Raw genomic sequence first — 18,950 nt, forward strand, 5'->3', positions numbered from 1 at the left:
TTCGAGACCAGCAACCCGATTCTCTGTGTCGATTTCGGCATCTGAAACAATTTCGGATGTCCAGGGTATGCGGTCAACTGTATCTTTTTCCAGCTTACCTATGAGCACGTCTTCTGCCATCTTGATGTTCACCAAGTTGCTGTCTTCCATATCTGGTCATAGCTTTTGATGGATGGTAGATTCGAGCGACATCGCGGTACCGAGGTACGTGTTATGAGGATGAAAGCATGGCAGAACGAAGAAATTGAGTAAGTATCTGCTGTCGGAGAAGACGAGGTTTCCGGTAATAAGTGGGTCTTGACACAGCCAATGGGAGACACCGGAAGCGCGGCCGCCCCGCATTCAAATCCTTCTTGATGAGGTTTGCCACTCTAGCTACGCTCAACTAATGCCAGTGGACTTGCACGCGACCATAGTTCGGCAATACTTTCTCGAGGCTTGAGCATCCGTTGTAACATGTATTTTGATGTTGCAGCTAAGGCATCGCATCGATCGATCACCTTCGGCCCGGAGGAACGCGCCAGGCCGGGGATACCATGCGACTAACAAAATCTCGCCAGCTGAAGGCGCCTGACGCATGTGAACAGCTTGTCTCTACCATACGTACCAGTGTTCGGCGTGCAGCACTGCATAGAGGGTCGCGATCGCCGTACCAGTTCACACGTCCTACTCCATCGCCACCATCAGTCGGCCTTTTGGACCGGCCTCGAACGTCAATCCGTCGCGCGCCATTTTGACAGCCTCTAGCTCCCGCGATATACCACAACTCTGCATAATACACTGCGCAACCTCTGCCTTTGATGCTGGGCAGTAGTTCGATATACGTCTATCTCGATGCAGTCCAAGGGCGGCGCGTGCGTTGCTTTCTTCCCAAAAGCAGATGCAGCCGTCCTCGCATCGAGACACGCTGCACCGGCAATATCCGAGCGTCCTACCACGACCGCACCAATACTCGATCTTGAGCATGCCGATAAACCTCTGGATTCATGGGCTGCAAGCCAAGTCGCAGCTGTATATCCACACAACCACGATATCTGGTCTCCAGCGCCCATACCTGCTAGAGCGCAATGTCCCACCAGTATCCATGCAGACCGCTACCTCTTTCCCGTGTTGACGCGGAACGAGAGATTGAGACTGACCTTGTTCTTCTATTACACGCGCGGGGCGCTTGAGGATGTAGAGCTAATGTCTCGCCTCCAGGAGAAAGTCTATCTTGCGCATGAGACAGTAGGCTGGGAGTTTGTTATCGCTGGCCTTCTTAACCACGCTACATACACTCGGATGGTCACTGTGAACCTTCCCCTAGCGATATTACCCCGTCGCGAGAGTACATGCGCCCACACCATAAATCAACCACCAGGCGTAAGTCAGCACTTATTCCCACGTCTAGGCCGCGACTAATTGGAACAGACGGTCTTCGCTATGCAAAACATGGCTATCGACTGGCGCTTTGAAAAGTCGCCCCATGTCGAACAGGGTGGGTTGCGCGCGTATGCTGGTGTGCCGTTGAGGTTCGAGACTGAATTTGGCGAGCACGTCGCTTTTGGCTCGCTATGTGTCGCTTCCAATTCTCCGCAGGAACCTCTTTCCAAAACTGTACAGCAGGCACTTGCTAGACTCGCCGACTGGATAGTTGCGGATATAGTACACAGCGCGAGAGCTCGCCGTCAACGCGAGCGCAGACGGATGCTTGAGCTGCTTTCCCAGGCTCAGCAGCAGTGCGACGACCACGTCAACATGGAGGAAGCGATACCCCGGATGCTCCAAGATGTCTATCCTAACACGGAAGTGAGTATCAATTTGATCACAGATGGCCAAGCTACCCTTAATGGTGGTACAAGCTTTCGCACTTGTGAATTGGAACAGGGTCTCTGGGAAGACACTGCTTGTGAGTGGCAATATATGAGTTTCTCTACGACATACACTGACCTCGTGCCTACTCGTCTCGTAGACTTTGATTATGCCATCGAGAACCTTAATCACTTGGATATGACTGCGCCCCGGGCTGTACGAGTAATTGCGGCGCAGTGCACCAGTCAACGTGCGGCGATGTTCCTGGTTGTAGCCAGCAATGATCTCAAGATGGTGTTTGACGACATCGATTCATGGTTCGTACACATGTGTGCGGTAAGTGACGACATATACGAAGATGCTTGTGTCTATCAGTTGTATGACAACCAAGTTTGCTGCCTAAAGGATACGACGTCGTTAGTCTATAGACTGGACGAGTATCTTCATGGTCGTGCTTGAGGTACAAGTCGATGAAAGCGAACTTCTTCGTACTCTCCCTTCAGTGGATACACACTAACTCATCTTCGCGTCCAGAATATCCTGTGTCGTTATTGGCAAGGCCGCGCACTACAAGAAGCACTCAGCGCTAAGGAAACCTTCCTCCGCGGTATTACGCATCAGCTTCGAACTCCCATTCACGGCATCCTTGGTTCAGTCGAGCTTTTGACGGAAGAGCTGAAATCTCGAAACGTGGTTCCGTCGACAGCCGCCTCATCACCTACTGCCAGCCCGGATATCGAACAGCTCGATCCTTACACTTATATCAAGACCATCAAGACTTCTGCGAGAGAGCTCATCTCCACAGTAAACAGCCTTATCAAGTTGAATCAATGGGCAGATATTGCCCAGGCGGAGCGCGTTCTCACTGTGCACAAGATCTCCGAGATCGAGGACGCTCTGCTCAAGGAAACCCTACTAGGACTCTCTGACGATCTTTCAACAAGGCCATCATTTATCATTCAACACCACCTTCCGCCGAGCTGCGACTTGCTCGCTGTCGACAAGCGCGTTTTTCTAGATTGTATTCAGCCACTTATGGTTAATGCTGCCCAGAATGCTGCTGGCGGCATAGTAGCAGTTACACTGTCGGTCACGGAAGGCTGCCAGTCTCTCATCGTCGATGTTGAGCACAGTGGGCACAAGACGTCCAAGGGATATTACGACCGCGTGTTTGATGCTCACGAAAAGATTGACCTCAGTGGCACAGATACTGCCTTGGGCTTGACATTGGCGAGCAAAGCAGCGACTCTTTTAGGTGGCGAGATCACACTGGTGCGCTCGAGCCAAGGTCCGGGCTCACATATCAAAGCCACGTTCAATGAGCCCATCTGTGCTAGCTCACTACCATCTTCCCGTGCAGCAAAGGACAGGTTCACCCGACTACCGCCAACGTTCCATCACCTCGCATCGGAGTCTTCAACATCATCTCTGGGCTACTACTTCACCCAATATCTCTCAGGTGCTGGCTGGTCGACGTCCCGGACGCTTCATGGCAGTTTCGTGATCGTCGACTATACACCAAATCTCGCTGAACTCTATAGACACACATCAAGTATAGGTACAGAACAAGTTGCAATCTGCCTCGTTCCAGAGTGCGCGTGCTTTCTTGACTTCCATACCGAACGAGTCCGACGGCAAGGGAACGTGGTCTACGTTCAAGGTCCTTTTCTGTCAGAGACACTTGAACAAGCACTGGAGCACGCAGATGCAATCTCGGCTGAATTCCGATCGTCCACCCCAGATGCAGGGGTCAACGCAACCGGCGGCGTCGCCATTGAGCCTTTCAGCCCACCCTCCACACCCCACACGAACGGGCGTCCGGGACTTCCAGTCGAGCGGGGCTCAATATTCCCTGAAAAGTTACAAACTGAATTGGTACAGTCAGTACGGAGCTTGCGCATACAAACCAAGCCTACTCCCACTCTGACACAGGCTCCGGTGGCGTCGGACAAACCCTTGACCCTACTTGTCGATGACAACGCCGTCAACCTCCGTCTACTAGAGATGTACTGCACTCGACGTAGCATTCCATTCCGGAGCGCAAAAGATGGACAGCAAGCTGTCAACATCTTCGCAGAAGCCCTTGTACCCAAGTACGATTCACTTCTACGACAAAATTTACCCACACAGCCTTTCAAATTGATTCTCATGGATCTTCAGATGCCCGTATGTGACGGCATCGATGCAACAAAGCAGATACGACGGCTGGAAAAACAGCATAAGCACGAAAGAAGCGTCTTGTTCATTGTCACTGGTCAAGACTCTTCGAATGATCGCAAAGCTGCAGAGGACGCTGGCGCAGATGAGTTTCTGACCAAGCCAGTTGGACCCAAGGTCCTCGACCAGTGGGTGAAGAAGTGGTACCCCGATCTCAACATATGATGAATGTACTGTGCATAATGCTCTGTTACGAAACCGGACTTTTAGAAACCGAAAGTCTCAAACACATAATCTAATAACTCAAGTATCGCAATCTTGCCTTTTCTGGAAATGTACGACTACTCCGACGGATGCAACAATTATCGTCCCGTTCAACGAGCAGATATTACCCGCCAATGAACCTACGGATGGCTTCTCGACAATATGCCGCGAATACAACTCCAAAGAGCACAGCATCGCAGCTGTTCTGGACAGCGACTGCTGCAGAAGCGCAAGCTTGGCGAGGGGAGGTAGGCATCCAGTAGCGAAGCGGTTGTGATTGCACTCTCTCCAGTCGCGATCATCCTTCGTGGAAGCATCATTAGCATCTAGAAGTCATGAGCCGAGTTTTCGTTGGTTTCGCACACTGACGTCATGAGTGCTCTACTACAGGAGGCCAACTTGGATACACGTATTACATGCTGTTTCCTTGCTGTACGCTCAAGAGACGCGTCATGTACCTTTCACGCCCTTTGTTTCTATCAGGCCGTTGATTCAAAATGCGATGCATACCTTCTGGGCGCATTTTCTATGAGCCATCGCAGGTCAGGAGTAATGCTTTTCTGGGCGCACGACTCATAGCCCGAGAGAAGGATGAGGGAACTAGATCTCGCTATTCGATCGATTTATGATAAGCAATGACTGCTGGAGATGTGTTGATAGTGCCAAGTGATTACGTCATCTGACTGTGTACATTGCCTGCGCTGGGCGTGTCTTTACGCCCTGCCCCTCACATCCCGCATCGTACGCAACTCATGTTGCAACCTCCGGTTCCCCCTTATTTCGAATGCTTCTCATACAGCCGCTGATGACTTTGTTGTTCCCAACCGCATAAAAGCTGTCGTACTGTCTCTAAGCGCCAGCAGGCACAAGTCCTCCATTTTTGATCATGGCTCTATCGTGGTTGTCGTACACATGCATAGCTATCCTTCTTGCCACGGTATACATCAGGCAACGGCTTCGTGTCCGCTCATCTCAAGTCGAGCGCGACGCAGAAGCTGAGAAACCTGGTCGTCCGAGGCTTGACGATGGACTGACGGCTTCTGGACGACAATTGAACGCCAAGCTGATCGCAGCCATCCCGCACATTGTTACCACTTCGGAGAAAGCGACAGAATTTAAGAATTTGATGGACGTGTATTGGGATCAAAAGGCTTGCGAGGTGTCGCCTGCATGTATTGTGCGGCCACGCAACGTATGGGAGCTGGCGCAGGCCGTCAAGATTCTCAAGCGCGAGTTCGATATAAGGAACGACCGGGCTAAGGAGACGAAAGAAGATTTGGAGTCCATCTTTGCTATCAGAGGAGGCGGTCACTCTGCTGTTGCTGGTGCCTCAAGCATCAGAGGTGGCGTTGTCATCGATCTATCGCTCTTCAATCAAGTCACCCCTGCCGAAGATAGACAGAGTGTTACCGTCGGAGCCGGCTGCAAATGGATTGACGTGTACTCAGCTCTTGAGAAGGAAGGTCTTGCAGTGGCTGGTGGAAGAAACTCCGCCGTTGGTGTTTCTGGTCTGACTCTTGGCGGAGGTCTCTCGTTCTTCTCACCTCAATACGGATTCGTATGTAATAACGTCCTCACATATGAGGTTGTATTGGCAGATGGATCTATTGTGAACGCCTCTGAGAGAGATAACCCTAAACTATGGCGCGCACTCAAAGGCGGAGGTAACAACTTCGGTGTCGTGACCAGCTTCACACTTCGCAGTTTCGCGTCAACGAATGTCTGGAGCGGGTTCCTCTACCTACTTCCTTACAAAGCTCCAGCTGTTCTTGCAGCATTCCATTCTTTCGTCGGACGAACTTTGGCTGGCGAGCTGCAACATCTATTCGACCCTCATGCCGCTGGGCCGCTGACATGTTTCACATACCTCCAATCCCCTGGGATCCAAGCTATATCAGTAAATCTCGTACATACCACCCCTGACTCTCAGCAGAAAGGTTGGCCAGAGTCCTGGCGCAGTTCTGATTTCAACAAACTATGGCGTTTGTGGAGCACGTTCAAGACCCGCAGCCTGGTCAGTGCTACAGACGAGTTGAGCGTTTTGAACCCACCTGGACGACGACAAGAGTTTGCCACTACGACCATCAAGAATGACCGAGGAACCTTGGAAGCCGCTCATAAAGCATATCGTGATGCGATTCCGAAAATCAAGAAACAGGCGATCAAGGGTATGAGCTGGACTCTGGTCCTTCAGCCATGTTTACCCTCCTGGGCTAGGAAGGGTGATGCAAACCCGCTGGGCTTAGATGAAGGTTCCGATGATCCTTTAGTGAACGTTCAATTTACAGTAAATTGGGCGCTGGAGGAGCATGATGAGATGGTGAGAACTATCACCAGGGAGGCGATTGAGCAGATTGATGCTTTTGCCCTGGAGCATGAAACGGGCCACCGGTACCGTTACTTGAACTACTGCGCAGCGTGGCAAAATCCTTTTGAAGGCTACGGAGAGGAGAATCTCAAGTTCTTGCGCAGTGTGAGCAAGGAGGTTGATCCTGAAGGCCTGTTTCAGAGAGGCTGTGGCGGAGGGTTTAAGCTGGGGTAGAGAGATCGTTTGTGATATCATGAAGTAATCAAATGGGTTTGAACGATATGAAATTGCTACACGTGCTACATCGGCCGTCACAACACATCATCGTCTGTCATCAACCGTCATGTCGCGAGCGCCAATTACTCCAGGAACGCTTCCCCAGAGCCATCCGTACCGCTACAACTCCGCATTACACTTTTTCAAAAACGCCGTCGCACTACTCCTGTACACCCTGTTACCACTTAGCTACTTATCTGATTTAATTATACAAGGCCAACGGCAATCGCAGCAAGTGCCCAGTCCATGAATCCAGCGTTCGTGTCGAGAATGTTGGTGTTGAACTCGGACAGAGTTGGGTAGAAGTTGGTGGCGTATCCAAATTCCATGGTGAATCCGTGAATCTTGTTGGCACCAGACTTGGCGTAGGTGCGGCTAGCAGCATAGTCGTCTGAAGCACCAGAAGTAGCGTACAGGCCGACGGACTGCATCGAAGTGTAGGATCGTCCACCTACTGCTTTCACTGGGCGGAGTGTTAGTATGTCGTATGTCAGAAATCAGCCAAGTGTTACTTACTTGCAGCGGCGGTCTTGGCAGCAACGTTCTTGATGTTCGTGGCATCAGCCGAGGGAATGTACTCCTTGTACGTTGAGTCACCAATACGACCTCTCTTTCCATCGTATGCGCTGTTGAGGAAGTTCATTGTTGTGCTAGTGCTCTGCAGCTCATCATCACCCCAGTTGTAAAGGATGTCACCGGTAGCAGAGTGGATATCCATGAACCATCTGATGCCCGGGAATGAATCATAGACACTGACGTGGTTCTTGGTCTCCGACTCGGACGCAGCAGCCGAGCCGTAAAACGCTTCCGAGCTGGGTGAGGTGGACGCAGGAGATGTGGAGGGGTCGAAGTATTTCTTGAAGTTCCAGAGGAAGTCGAAGTTACGGTTGATGTCCACACCGACAGAGGCGCCGCTGCTGCCAGATCGGGTGTTGCGGTTCTTGCGCCATAACGATCCAGAAGATTGGTCGTATGCGACACCATCTGGGTTGACGAGAGGGAAAAAGACAATACCAGCAGCCAGGACGCTCTTGACTTGGGCATTGGTGTAAGTCTTGCTACCGTACTTCAGGCCGGTTCCTGCCTTGTTTGCGGCCAAGAGGTCAGAGATCCAGTAGATGAGCTGATCAGGGCCTCCACGTTCGCGTGCGTGCATGCCAGCAGATAGATAGAGGCGGTACTTGGACTTGTCTGTACCAGCGCCGACGTATCCAGCGGTTTGTGTAGCACCGTTAAAGGTCTTGTATGGGAGGGTGACGGTGCTGATGCCATATCCGTTGACAAGACCCTTGATGGCTGAGTTGATCTCGTTGACATTCATGATGCTGCTGAAAGTGGAGCCCGCAGCCTTGGTACCAAGACCAGCCGGTGTAACGGCACCACCCTGCCAGCGGTCGCCACTACCGATTGGAGCGTCGGCGGCCCTCTTAGTAAGATCTCGGCGATGGAGGCTGACCTCTTCAGAGTTCTCGTACTCCTTGGAAAGATACGCGATTTGATCCTCAGTCAACAGAGCATGAAGCTCGAAGTGGCCTTGCTCAGAGGGAACCGCCTTGGGCCTGCAGCCCAAATCGTACGTGCCATTGTTAACAATGTCGAGAAAATGTGCTGGAGAAGGCGCTGTGAAGTGAACAGGCAGAAGACTACCGAGGACGGTAGTACTCTGAAGGACCAGAGCGGCGGTAAGAGCGTACTTCATCTTGAGACTGCTTGGAGCGAAGGAATATGGGGAAACGAAGGAATGGTCCGCTGGTGACTACAGCATACTGTGAAACAACATTCATCTTATACATGACTTCCATTTCTGTACAACGATCGACCTTCTCCTAATGGCCGGCAGGTGATACTCTAGCATAAACACGCCGGGGCGGTGATGGTGTGGCATACCGCTCATTGGCCGACTTCGCGAATTGCGCCGGGCGCTAACTTGATCTCCTTCTCCTTTCGTCTTGTCTCCGCTGAAACTCCTGATGCACCTGCCCGGGAGGATCAAGTAGATCCAGAGATGCATGGGCACTGGAACGAGCTGCCTTGTGTGATGTGCAGCACTAGATAAGATAGATTAACTGGTCTCGAAAAGCAAGTCCTTTAGGGCAAAGGCTAAGCGTGGCTGGTCAATCACTATTGACTTGCATCTTGGCATTCCAGGGGAGGGAGGTGTCAGGACAAGTCTTCAGGGCGGCTTCACCGAGCATACGTGCTGGCAATGCGAGTGATGCTGTGGTGTTGTCCCTGGGTTACGAGGCAATGGGTAGCGTCGGGAACGGCCGGGCGTTCGGTCGCGCAAGCCATGACAGACGTGACCGCATCACAAGAATACCAAGCACCCTTTGCTGAGATGGACTGTACTTCACAGACGTGCGACGCGTTGTTAGTGATGCAAGCATCCAAGCCTACGTGGTGGAGCGGACATGCGCGTACCCGTCGCCAAGAGTGGCCACGTGCTTCGGGCTTGGCTGGGAGTAATTGTCCGGACGTTACGTCAACAAGCTTGAAATCACCCGCTCAAATGCATCACGCGATGTCTGCGAAACCATCTATGTATCTTCATCGATTGCTTGCTGGAAAAGAACTGCGATGCGCTCGTCATTGTGAGAAGCCTGTTCTCGTACGGCGACAAAAAGCAGTATTGCTGGACACCACCATGCTTGAGTTGCCCTATCATGTTTCAAGAATCGAATATGGCACCATAGGCCGGAATTCCCCGCTTCTCCATGTCGTACACAATTTGCTGTGTAAACCGCTTGTTGCTAATCACCAACACCGCTTCTGCACCACTCTCTTTATAGAGCGCGTATGTTAAGAGACTCATATCAGGTTTACCAGACGTCCGGGTGTTGTAAAGCACGGCTTGTGGATCTCTTCCGCGGACAGCTTCAACCATGCCTTTCCCAAACGTCGTCTCGTGATTGGGTGCAGTCCATAGGATGCGCATGGCGATGTGTTGGTAGGGAAAGATTGACAGGCATGGGCCAATGCCGGAGCCGGTGGCTACTACGACGACGCTCCTGAACAGTGTTGCGATGCGCAAAACACCAGATGTGGGGATGCCGCGTCTCCAGATATATCTTGGTGCGGTATCGATGAGATGGCCCGTGAAGTCTCCGGCTCGACTGACGATCACGGAGTAGCCCTTTCCATGAGGCTCGTTTGTGATGGTGGCAAATCCATGCCTATGTGTAGGTGTATTAAGTTAGGAAAACGCTCAATTGCAGCTCATACAGGGACATCTCTTACCAGTCACGGAGCGGGTGTTGCGCAAGGCGAACGCCCTTGCCTGGTGCTATCTTGGAGTCGAAGTGCAGGCGGATGGCATGCGAGGACAACACTTCAGAACGAACCGGTACGCGACGGAGGAACAGCCACGGGAAAATGATCGCACAGGTCGCGGCGGCAATCAGCCAGATCGAGGGGTTTCGTAAATATGCTTCTGAGGTCGATGGCATGCGTCCACGGGCTAAATCTCTGGTAGATAGTCCGACGAGCACCCAGTAGAGAATGAGCACCGTCCACCCACCAAAACGATGCAGAGCCTCCCAGATATCGTGGTGTCGGTTTCGGATAGCCGGGTACGACAGCGAAGTCATGGCGAGCAACAAGACCAGGATGAGATAAGACAATACTGTCGGGGCTACTGATATGACTCTCTCATCGACATCTTTCGCCATCTCAAGGCTCGCGCCGACCACGAAGATCACGAACCAGATGACAGCAGCGATGGCGCATCCCACATGTATCCCGCCAATGTGGAATACGTTTGCGCAGATTCTTCGTATCCCAAGCGGTACCCAAGTAGGCACGGATGAGAAGACAAAGAAGAGCAGATTGATGATCGGTTCTGATCGTATCAAGATCGCAGCACAAAGATTCGATGCTGTGGCGTTTGCGACGGATGACAATGGGTACTCCCTGCTCTCGATGCCCTCATAGAGCAGCCAGCACGCAACACCAATGTTGACAAAGACGATCGGAAATAGGAACCAGCGGTATGCGATCAGACCACGATGCCGCAGCCAAGCCGTCACCTCTGAGCCCTTCGGCTCTGGTAGTCTGGCTGGTACGTTGAGCGGCGGGTCCTTTTCCATCAAGGAGCATTGTGTAAGACTCTTCAGTGCAGAAGTCTTCTCGAGATCGACATCTGACAAACGTCGCATAGGCTCCTGAGGAATCGCAACCTTCTCGGGCAGCACTAAAGCGTCCATAGCTGAATCTACCCTTGTATGCATCGGTTTCACACGCTTCACTTCCGACGTCGGTATGTTGTATGCTGCTGCAAGTGTCTTTAGTTGTGTCTTGTCGACCTTGCCGTTGGAGTTCAAAGGGATGTCGTCAACGCGCAGCCATCGCTCAGGCACGGAGTAGTAAGGAAGTTGCTTTCGAACAGAGTCATTGAGCTCTTGTTCATTGATGGAAGCGGAGGATGCATAGAATCCGTGCAGTATGCCGTCGATGACCAGAGCGGCAGCTCGCGTAATACCAATGAATCTCTGCATATGGGATTAGCGATGATGAAAGGCCAGCACGAATAGACGTACCTCGATAGTAGCAGTAACACCGTCGAGCTCGACGCGGAATCCCTGCAATGGTCAGAACAACGATCAAAAGTCTTCGCCTATGAGAGCCAACCTTGATTTTCACTTGATCGTCCATTCGGCCGAATGAATCCAGAGTGCCATCTGATTTCCAGCATACGATATTCCCAAAGTTGTACATCTTGGAGCTGCTTTGTAGTTAGCGAGGTCAAGAACTGCGAGATCTCCGCTTACCCATCGTTGGAGAATTCGTCTGGCTGAAATTTTTCTGCAGTCGTCAGAGGCAGGTTGATATACCCCTTTGCGAGACCTGCGCCGCCCACCCAGAGTGTGCCCTTCTGCCCAACTGGCGCAAGTCTACCTGCATCATCGAGAACGTAACAAGAGACATTGGGTAGGGGTCGACCGATCGACAAAGGCGTGCCGACGACATGCTCTTGTGCAGAAAGCAGAAAGGTTTCCGTAGAGCCTAGTAGATTCCAGAAAGATCTACCTTGAGCCCAGTCATCAGCAAGACTGTGTTATGGTCAGTGGTAGTTCAAGTCAGCTCCTGCGACGTACTTACCCTTGTGGACACGCTTCTCCTGCTACAGCGATTGTCTTGACGTTCGGATAGTGTTGTTGGTTATACTTTGCGAGAATGGAAGGAGTACATATCAGAGTGTCAATCTACCGAGATTGTTAGTGAGGTTCTTCAGTGGCAGTATGTAGTTCTAGTTACCTGTTTCAGTGTTGCATCCCAGTCAGATCCTCGTAGATACAACGTCCCGCCATTCATCAAGCACCCCAACATCTCCCATGCTCCTGCAGTAACGATCAGCATATTCCGCGTACCATCGAAGATACAAACACTTACCCATAGCGAAGGATATACTCAAAACCTGGCCGACCTTTGAGCCAACGATCATTCCCAATCGACCCGGCTCCGAAAGGAGAGCGTTGGTCTTAGCACCATGCTTGACATCTACGCCTTTGGGTACACCAGTACTTCCTGTCACTGATCAGCGAAGCTCATAGTCGATATAGAGGACACAAACCTGAAGTGTACATTGCGTACACACCATCGTCCGATGTGACAGGAATGCCTGGTCTACTAGGAGAGTAGAACGCTCCAGTGTTCATGCCTAGTTCGAGGACGACAGTATTAAGATTGGCGAACTGCTTGACTCTATCCCAGTACTGGGGTAGACACAAAATGAAACGGGCTTCAGTGTCCTCGAATATGTGTCGCAAAGCTTCGTCAGATGCGACGCCACCATCGATTGGAACGTACTGGCATCCAGCCTTCATGATGGCAAAGAAGCCAATGAGCATCTCTATTGATCGTTGCACTACGACACATACTCGTTGTCTGGGTCGAAGTCCTGAGGCGATGAGGTAGTGTGCCAAACGGTTGGCAGCAAGATCCAATTGCAGGTACGTGATGCTTTTGACTCCATGTATGGCAGCCACAGTACCTGGATGAGTATCCACGATACTCTCAAAGGCCTCATGTACTGTGTTATGGGAGACGGGAAGTATTGGGCCGCGCCCAAATCGAGAGACGAAAGTCTGGTCCTCAACTGAGAGACCAGATATGTTTTGGAGTAACGCATACGGTTCCATAGCGTTGAATCAGCACTACTGGAAGAGAGGAAGAATTGGGAGACTATTTTCTGCACATACGATGGTGCGCTTTCATACTAATGGAATACTCAAGACGCGCGCTTGACAACTTGTTTTGCGGGCATATGCCGAGCGGCAATACACACCGCGACCTTCGCAAACATAGCCTACTAGTCTAAGCTTGCGGCCCACATCTGCAGTAGAGACCCGCATGATACAAAAGCATCCTGCTGAATGGGTTGTTACTGGATTCGTAATCTTCCGTGTCGATTTCAGCAAGGGCGCCCTTCCGTTTGACCCACCCCTACCACCTTGCAAGCACTGTCTATCCAGATCGCAATCCTTTCGGTTATCGAGTCGCTTGCTGACGTATGAGGAATGAATCCTAGCCTACGAAAGAAAACTGCATGTGAATGGACATGAGGAGCGATCTCGATCATGCAGTTGCATGACTACCTAGGTATGTCTCATTCTTACTCTAATCCGAGATAGCCGGAAGTTCTACCTTGGACTGTCTAGTAGATTAGCATGCGTATAAACTAATTCGAAGCTGTAGCGACAATATACCGCATCTTCGCTTGGCCTTGATCCCGCGTTATGCCAATCTAGTCGTCCCACCAGATCGAACCATTGCCAAGGTTCTGCTGTATTGCTATGATTCATTGTTTGACTCATTTGAACTTAGAGACACGCTACTGGAGAGAGCGACAGAAGGATCAATTGAACGTCATCACTAAACAGAGTGAGGGTGAAGGCGTACATTGCTTGGTTATTGCGTTGCAGTCCGACACGCATAGCGGCTTGTGTACACGACAGACGACTGAACCGCTAGAACCCTCCGGACTTAGTTATCATGCAAGATCTCCACACATACTCCACCAGCAGCGTGGTAAGCGATACAGGGTCGTCGAGTGCATGGGTAGGTCGCCGACTACTAGATAGTAAATCGAACCAGAGCTGCCCATAAGCCTCAACGCGCCCACCAAACCATGGCGTATCTGACTCCATACTTTCGTTCCTTGCGTCAACCAAGCCCACCTCGGAGTTTCGTTTGAATCATTACACGAAATTGATGAATCATGTTCACAAGGAGAGTGGAATGGTACTTACCGGAGTAGTGGGCATGCTCGTCCATCATTGTTCTAGAGTCTCCAATCAAGGTAAGGAGCCATTGGATTCACGGTGAGAAAGGCGGGATCGAGCAGGGCTTGTCAAGCGCTCCCCACGAGAACGGCAAACAGCTGTAAACCGAGCCGTGCAAGCGTTTGGGACTTCGGGTTCACGTTGCCGCAGGCACGGGCGTAAATCTGCGGATCTTAACCAATTGCATGGGTCTTTCCACATGGCGTTCGCATCGAGGACCCTGTATGAGCAAGAGGTAGAATCAGCAACGTGAGGTTCTTAAAGTGATGTGTCACACGGGTGGCACAGCAACTATGTGAACCATGCGAGTGCGTAAGCACCACCCATCCTGGCGATCCCGTTTACTTACCGAGTCAGATCGATCTTCAGACATTTACCGTTAACCGGTTGTTAATCATACCGCTTACTCACTCAGCCACAAGCGGTGAACGGTACACTTTAGGAAAGACATCAAGTCCATTGCATTTTTTTTATGTATAGTACCAATGAACACGAGCTTCGGAGTGCACTTCATTGAGATTGGTCGAATCCGAAAACGCGGCTTCTAGATGCGATTGCAGATGCAGGATCAGTGCGAATGCGCGGGTCAACATGTTGGGTGGCGCTAGCGCGCGGCCCGAGGACGTACGCGTTCGATCTGGCAGCGGGAAATCCATGGCGGCTTAGAAATGCCTCCAGGAATAAGATAGAGCAACCGAGCGACGCGAGGCTTAGCATTATGGCCAGTACATCTGACGAATAATGTTCCTAGGGACACCGAGGCTTGCTCTCCTGATGACATCACCACATCGTCTGGTGCAGAGAGTCGTTCCCGCTTAGATGAGGTCTGGAGTTGATATGTGATATTGCTACAACCTCGGCGCATGCAAACATCCAGCAATTATAAACGACTAGCCTAAAGGCGCTGGTCAGGGCATGCGACAGCTTGGCCTAGTCCTGCCCGGGCGGGTAACAAACGCCAAAAAGGGTCCCACCCTTGCTAGGACCAGGAACGTGCTCAAACCTTCGAAGGTTTGACTAAAATGTCTCCAAAGAAATAGTGTTATCGATATCCCCACGCCCTTCGCCCAAAGATGTTCTGCCACGAAGCAAACACTGCCAGCTATGGACAGGTTCACCGGTAGTGATCAGCTAGCTGGGTAACTAACGACTTAATGTGACCGATAGGCCGCCGAAAACAATACATGAAAATTGTTCGTACTCCAGCTACAGCTAAGAACGTCTTTTTCAGGTGCCGTTGGCAGGTTGATGATAAGCTACGCCGTCGATAGTTGTCGTCAGCGTCCCGTTCGCTTCAAGTATGTTCTTCATCACATCAATCCTCAACTGGAGCCCGCGCGCACCAGTTTTCTTGCTTCCAGTCGACGATCCCGTCTGCACAATGTCGGAATACCAATCAAGTCTCTGGTTCCAGACATTTGGAAACAGGACAGTCAGCTCGACGTCCTCCGAGCCGTTGATGGTGTGGTCGCCGTCATCAGAAAAATTTGTATAATTGGCCACGACGCGCTTAATAGAGTTTGGTTCGGGATGAACCGCGTCTCCAATAAGGCTGACCTCCACAAACCCAGACACCTTACCACGGAGGGTATAGTTACCTGGCTTTAGCGTAGGCAGTGAAGGGACGTCAGTCCCCGGTGGGAATGATGTTGCCCACGGTATGCGAGTAGACACCTTATAAACTGGGGCCGGCAGTGAGGGCTGGCGATCGCTCAGACGCGCGAGCATGACACGGTACTCACGCCGACCCTGCGCAGTGGAGGCGGGGCAAGGTAGTGGGTTGATGCCACCACAAGCCGGAGAGGTGACGATCGATTGCCAATACACAATGCATGTACTATCCAAAGAAAAGGCCGGATCCGCTCGCCCATTCCAACTTGGGTCATTGATGGCCCCATCGCTTTTGTCGCCATTTCCGTTGACCTGCTGCCCGTAATACGACCCACGATCTCCATGGTGGTCTATCAAGATGGGTTGAAAGAAACGGCGCTTCCCATTGTTTCGTGTAGACGCTGCGACTGCCACCGCGACAATGTCGATGAGAGGCGGGATACCTCGCATGCCGGACATCCACATCTGACGCTCGCTCGCTCGTGTATCTTGGGTGACAAACCATTGGTCGTCAGCAGAAAAGGCAATTGGATCAGCGTAGTCGGGGTGACTGGTTAGGCGACGAACTATACCAGTCTCGATATGAACTGCATATAGATCGATATTTGTTGACTCGGTGGGTGCACCGAGGTACAGTATTTCGTCGCCGGATCCGCTGAAGCCTCTCAGCTCGCCAACGGTGATTGATTCAGGCTGGAGCTTCAATTCACTCCCATCGGCTGTTATGAAAGCCCCGCCCTTTGGATCGACGAGCAGGTCAACATCGACCAGATCGTACCGAGGCACAGCAGGACCTGTCCCTGATGGATGCGCGTTGAATTTCAGACGACCAAAGTAAGAAAACTGCCCAGCACCGTTCGTGAACGAACTCCAGCCAATGTGAACATCGTCGGGGTGTATGCGCAGCTCCCGAGGAGCTCCATTCGACCAGTAAATTGGATATATGTGGATGTCATCGGGCGTGCAGGCATCGCTGGCCAACTGCTTGCCATTGCAATCGAGGATATTATGGCCCCAGATTGCTTTGTCGCCACTTCTGAACACATGTGGATAATCTCTCTGCGGATCCAGTTCTTTCGCATTCTTGGTCGGTACACCACACGTCAGACATTTCCACGGGTCGCCATTGCTGAAGTTTGTACCGTCCGTTCTAATGAGAATCAACTGAACCCCCTCGTAAATGCTTGCTGAACTTGGAGCCGCAGGCGCTCCAACAAAGGTCACTGTGACAATCACATTTTGGCCGTCCGGTGTAAAATCTCCAGCTTGGAACTTTTCCGTAAGCTCTCGTGCAATGCAACCCGTCCGATGTGGGTTAAGCGCCGCTGTACATGCACCGACGTCTCTGCTTGCAGATACTGGAGGTAATGGGAGTTCGATGACATCGATTGTTTCGGGCTTTGGAGGTTCTGGGATAGTTGGAGGGGCGTTCAAGACGGCTTGTTGGTGGCTGTTGATTGGACCGCTTGACAGGGGTAAAATGGCGCCTAAGGCTGCAGCACCTGCAAACACATGTAATAACGACATGGTGCGAACAGTAACTCTGGCCATAATAGTGGCTTGAGCGAACTGAGATGCAATGTGAACCATGCAGTGTCCGCTTTATAAATGGACTCTGCGATGTGAAGCCGACTAGGGAAGCCCTCTTATACGATATACGATATACGCGTAAGCTTTGGCCCCGCGACCCTGCGACGCGGAATGCACGTAGTAACAGTGACCACAGCGCGACGTACAGGCGTCATGAGCTCGCCTTTCCAGTAACTCCAAGATACTTGAGGATACAGCACACAAGCAGCGACGAGTGCCTGTTTTGCCACTCTGTTGCTACCCGTGAAGGCTCATACTACCTAGGCAGGACCATGCTGAGCCAGTTCGCACCAGGAAGGCACAAGAAGGCACCGGATTTGTGACGGTACGGGCTGGCTTGACAGTAACCTGTAGCGGCACAAGCTGTCTTCAACCTGCGCGGTTCTTACGACACCTGTACGAAAATGCGATACCAGACGAGAAGCTTTGTCGTTCCATTGAATGACTATCGGACAGAGCAAACGGGATATTCGAGTACCAGAAAGTCGTAGTACAAGTTGCAGAGGAGAAACATGGTGTTATTCATGTGGCCAGAAATGCGGATGCAGGAAAGTATGGAAGCTCATTTCCGGTGTTTCGTGCCCCTTTGTCCGTAGGTCCGGCCGCTGGACAAGAAGCTCGCGGGATCGAAAAAGTGTCAAAGTCGGTTAAAGCCCAATCGCTTCGATTTCGTGGATAAGGCATATTGGAGTGACCTTGTCAGGTCATGTTGGCCGTGAGTCACAATGTGGTAAGGCGAGCTGCTCGATCGGGTGCCGCAACGCCCTTTTGCTGACTCACTCCGCGCAACCCAACCCTTCACAGACGGACCTTGTTCGAACGAGCTTTCAACGCGCCAATCGTAGCTATACCTCCAGATTGTGCCTGTAATTATTCCAAACGGTGATGTTGTGGAGAGCGGGCTGTTCGTTGCCACCGTAATACGATCGTCGCAGGATCCACAACATGACCATGTCGCTACCAAAGTTGATCTAGATACGATGTGAAAATACTCTGACTCGACCGACCAGTGCTTCTACCAGACATACATAAAAGCCTCGCACCAACAGACCAGCATAACAAACTGAGCGATACAGTCCATATCGATACTAACAAAGCTGCACTTACCTCAAGAGTAACAACAAACTTCTGGGAATTAATCGCGACCGATTACGGCCAACATACCATTCTCCCTCGGATACGAATATCAACTCGGACGGTGCTAAATCCCCTCAATGTCTACCACTACCAACAAGTCTGAGCAAGCCGTCGCTTACGCCGCCTTAATTCTCGCTGACGAAAGCATCGCCATAACACCAGAAAAGCTCCAGACACTGCTGAAGGCTGCTGGTCTTGAGGATGTGGAGCCGATTTGGACCACACTCTTCGCCAACGCACTCAAGGATAAGAACGTCAAGGAAGTCTTGACCGCGGTCACGGCTGCGCCAGCCGGCCGCAACACCGTCACCGATACCAAGGAAGATGGCAAGGTGTCTGGAGAGGATGGAAACGACGAGAGAGACGGAGATGAAGGCATCGGCATCGACGCGGATTCGGACGACGGTTCTGCCTTTGGCGACCTATTCGGCTAAGGAAACAGCAGCAGAGACTGTGCAAATGATACAAGACGGTGTACATTCTGCTCCATGGGCTCGGAGGATTACGAGAGTTTTGAGATACCACGTTAGATGTGA

The 18,950-nt window shown here is 51.6% G+C and overlaps 6 protein-coding genes across 6 annotated transcripts; 3 read left to right on the top strand and 3 right to left on the bottom strand.

Annotated features, from left to right (window-relative positions):
* Positions 1–834: 834 nt before the first annotated feature.
* Positions 835–4,173, top strand: GT037_008375 (uncharacterized protein; the record flags this gene model as incomplete). The annotated part of the gene is made up of 3 exons (XM_038933422.1): positions 835–1,362; positions 1,411–2,127; positions 2,326–4,173. The coding sequence occupies 3 exons, from the start codon at positions 835–837 to the stop codon at positions 4,171–4,173; spliced, it is 3,093 nt and encodes a 1,030-aa protein (XP_038784087.1).
* A 925-nt stretch (positions 4,174–5,098) lies between these two features.
* Positions 5,099–6,754, top strand: GT037_008376 (fad binding domain containing protein; the record flags this gene model as incomplete). Its single annotated transcript, XM_038933423.1, has 1 exon — positions 5,099–6,754. One exon carries the CDS (start codon positions 5,099–5,101, stop codon positions 6,752–6,754), a length of 1,656 nt encoding a protein of 551 aa, XP_038784088.1.
* Positions 6,755–7,002: 248 nt separating this feature from the next.
* GT037_008377 (zn-dependent exopeptidase) lies at positions 7,003–8,495 on the bottom strand (the record flags this gene model as incomplete). Its single annotated transcript, XM_038933424.1, has 2 exons — positions 7,003–7,259; positions 7,313–8,495. The coding sequence occupies 2 exons, from the start codon at positions 8,493–8,495 to the stop codon at positions 7,003–7,005; spliced, it is 1,440 nt and encodes a 479-aa protein (XP_038784089.1).
* Positions 8,496–9,464: 969 nt separating this feature from the next.
* On the bottom strand, positions 9,465–12,933 carry GT037_008378 (transmembrane protein 1; the record flags this gene model as incomplete). The annotated part of the gene is made up of 9 exons (XM_038933425.1): positions 9,465–9,969; positions 10,034–11,283; positions 11,332–11,373; positions 11,423–11,516; positions 11,563–11,844; positions 11,894–11,997; positions 12,050–12,132; positions 12,185–12,319; positions 12,366–12,933. The coding sequence occupies 9 exons, from the start codon at positions 12,931–12,933 to the stop codon at positions 9,465–9,467; spliced, it is 3,063 nt and encodes a 1,020-aa protein (XP_038784090.1).
* A 2,370-nt stretch (positions 12,934–15,303) lies between these two features.
* On the bottom strand, positions 15,304–17,238 carry GT037_008379 (uncharacterized protein; the record flags this gene model as incomplete). The annotated part of the gene is made up of 1 exon (XM_038933426.1): positions 15,304–17,238. One exon carries the CDS (start codon positions 17,236–17,238, stop codon positions 15,304–15,306), a length of 1,935 nt encoding a protein of 644 aa, XP_038784091.1.
* Positions 17,239–18,491: 1,253 nt separating this feature from the next.
* GT037_008380 (uncharacterized protein) lies at positions 18,492–18,848 on the top strand (the record flags this gene model as incomplete). The annotated part of the gene is made up of 1 exon (XM_038933427.1): positions 18,492–18,848. The coding sequence occupies one exon, from the start codon at positions 18,492–18,494 to the stop codon at positions 18,846–18,848; it is 357 nt and encodes a 118-aa protein (XP_038784092.1).
* Positions 18,849–18,950: the final 102 nt, after the last annotated feature.

Source organism: Alternaria burnsii, assembly GCF_013036055.1.
Source record: "Alternaria burnsii strain CBS107.38 chromosome Unknown 753, whole genome shotgun sequence".
NCBI lineage: Eukaryota > Fungi > Ascomycota > Dothideomycetes > Pleosporales > Pleosporaceae > Alternaria > Alternaria burnsii.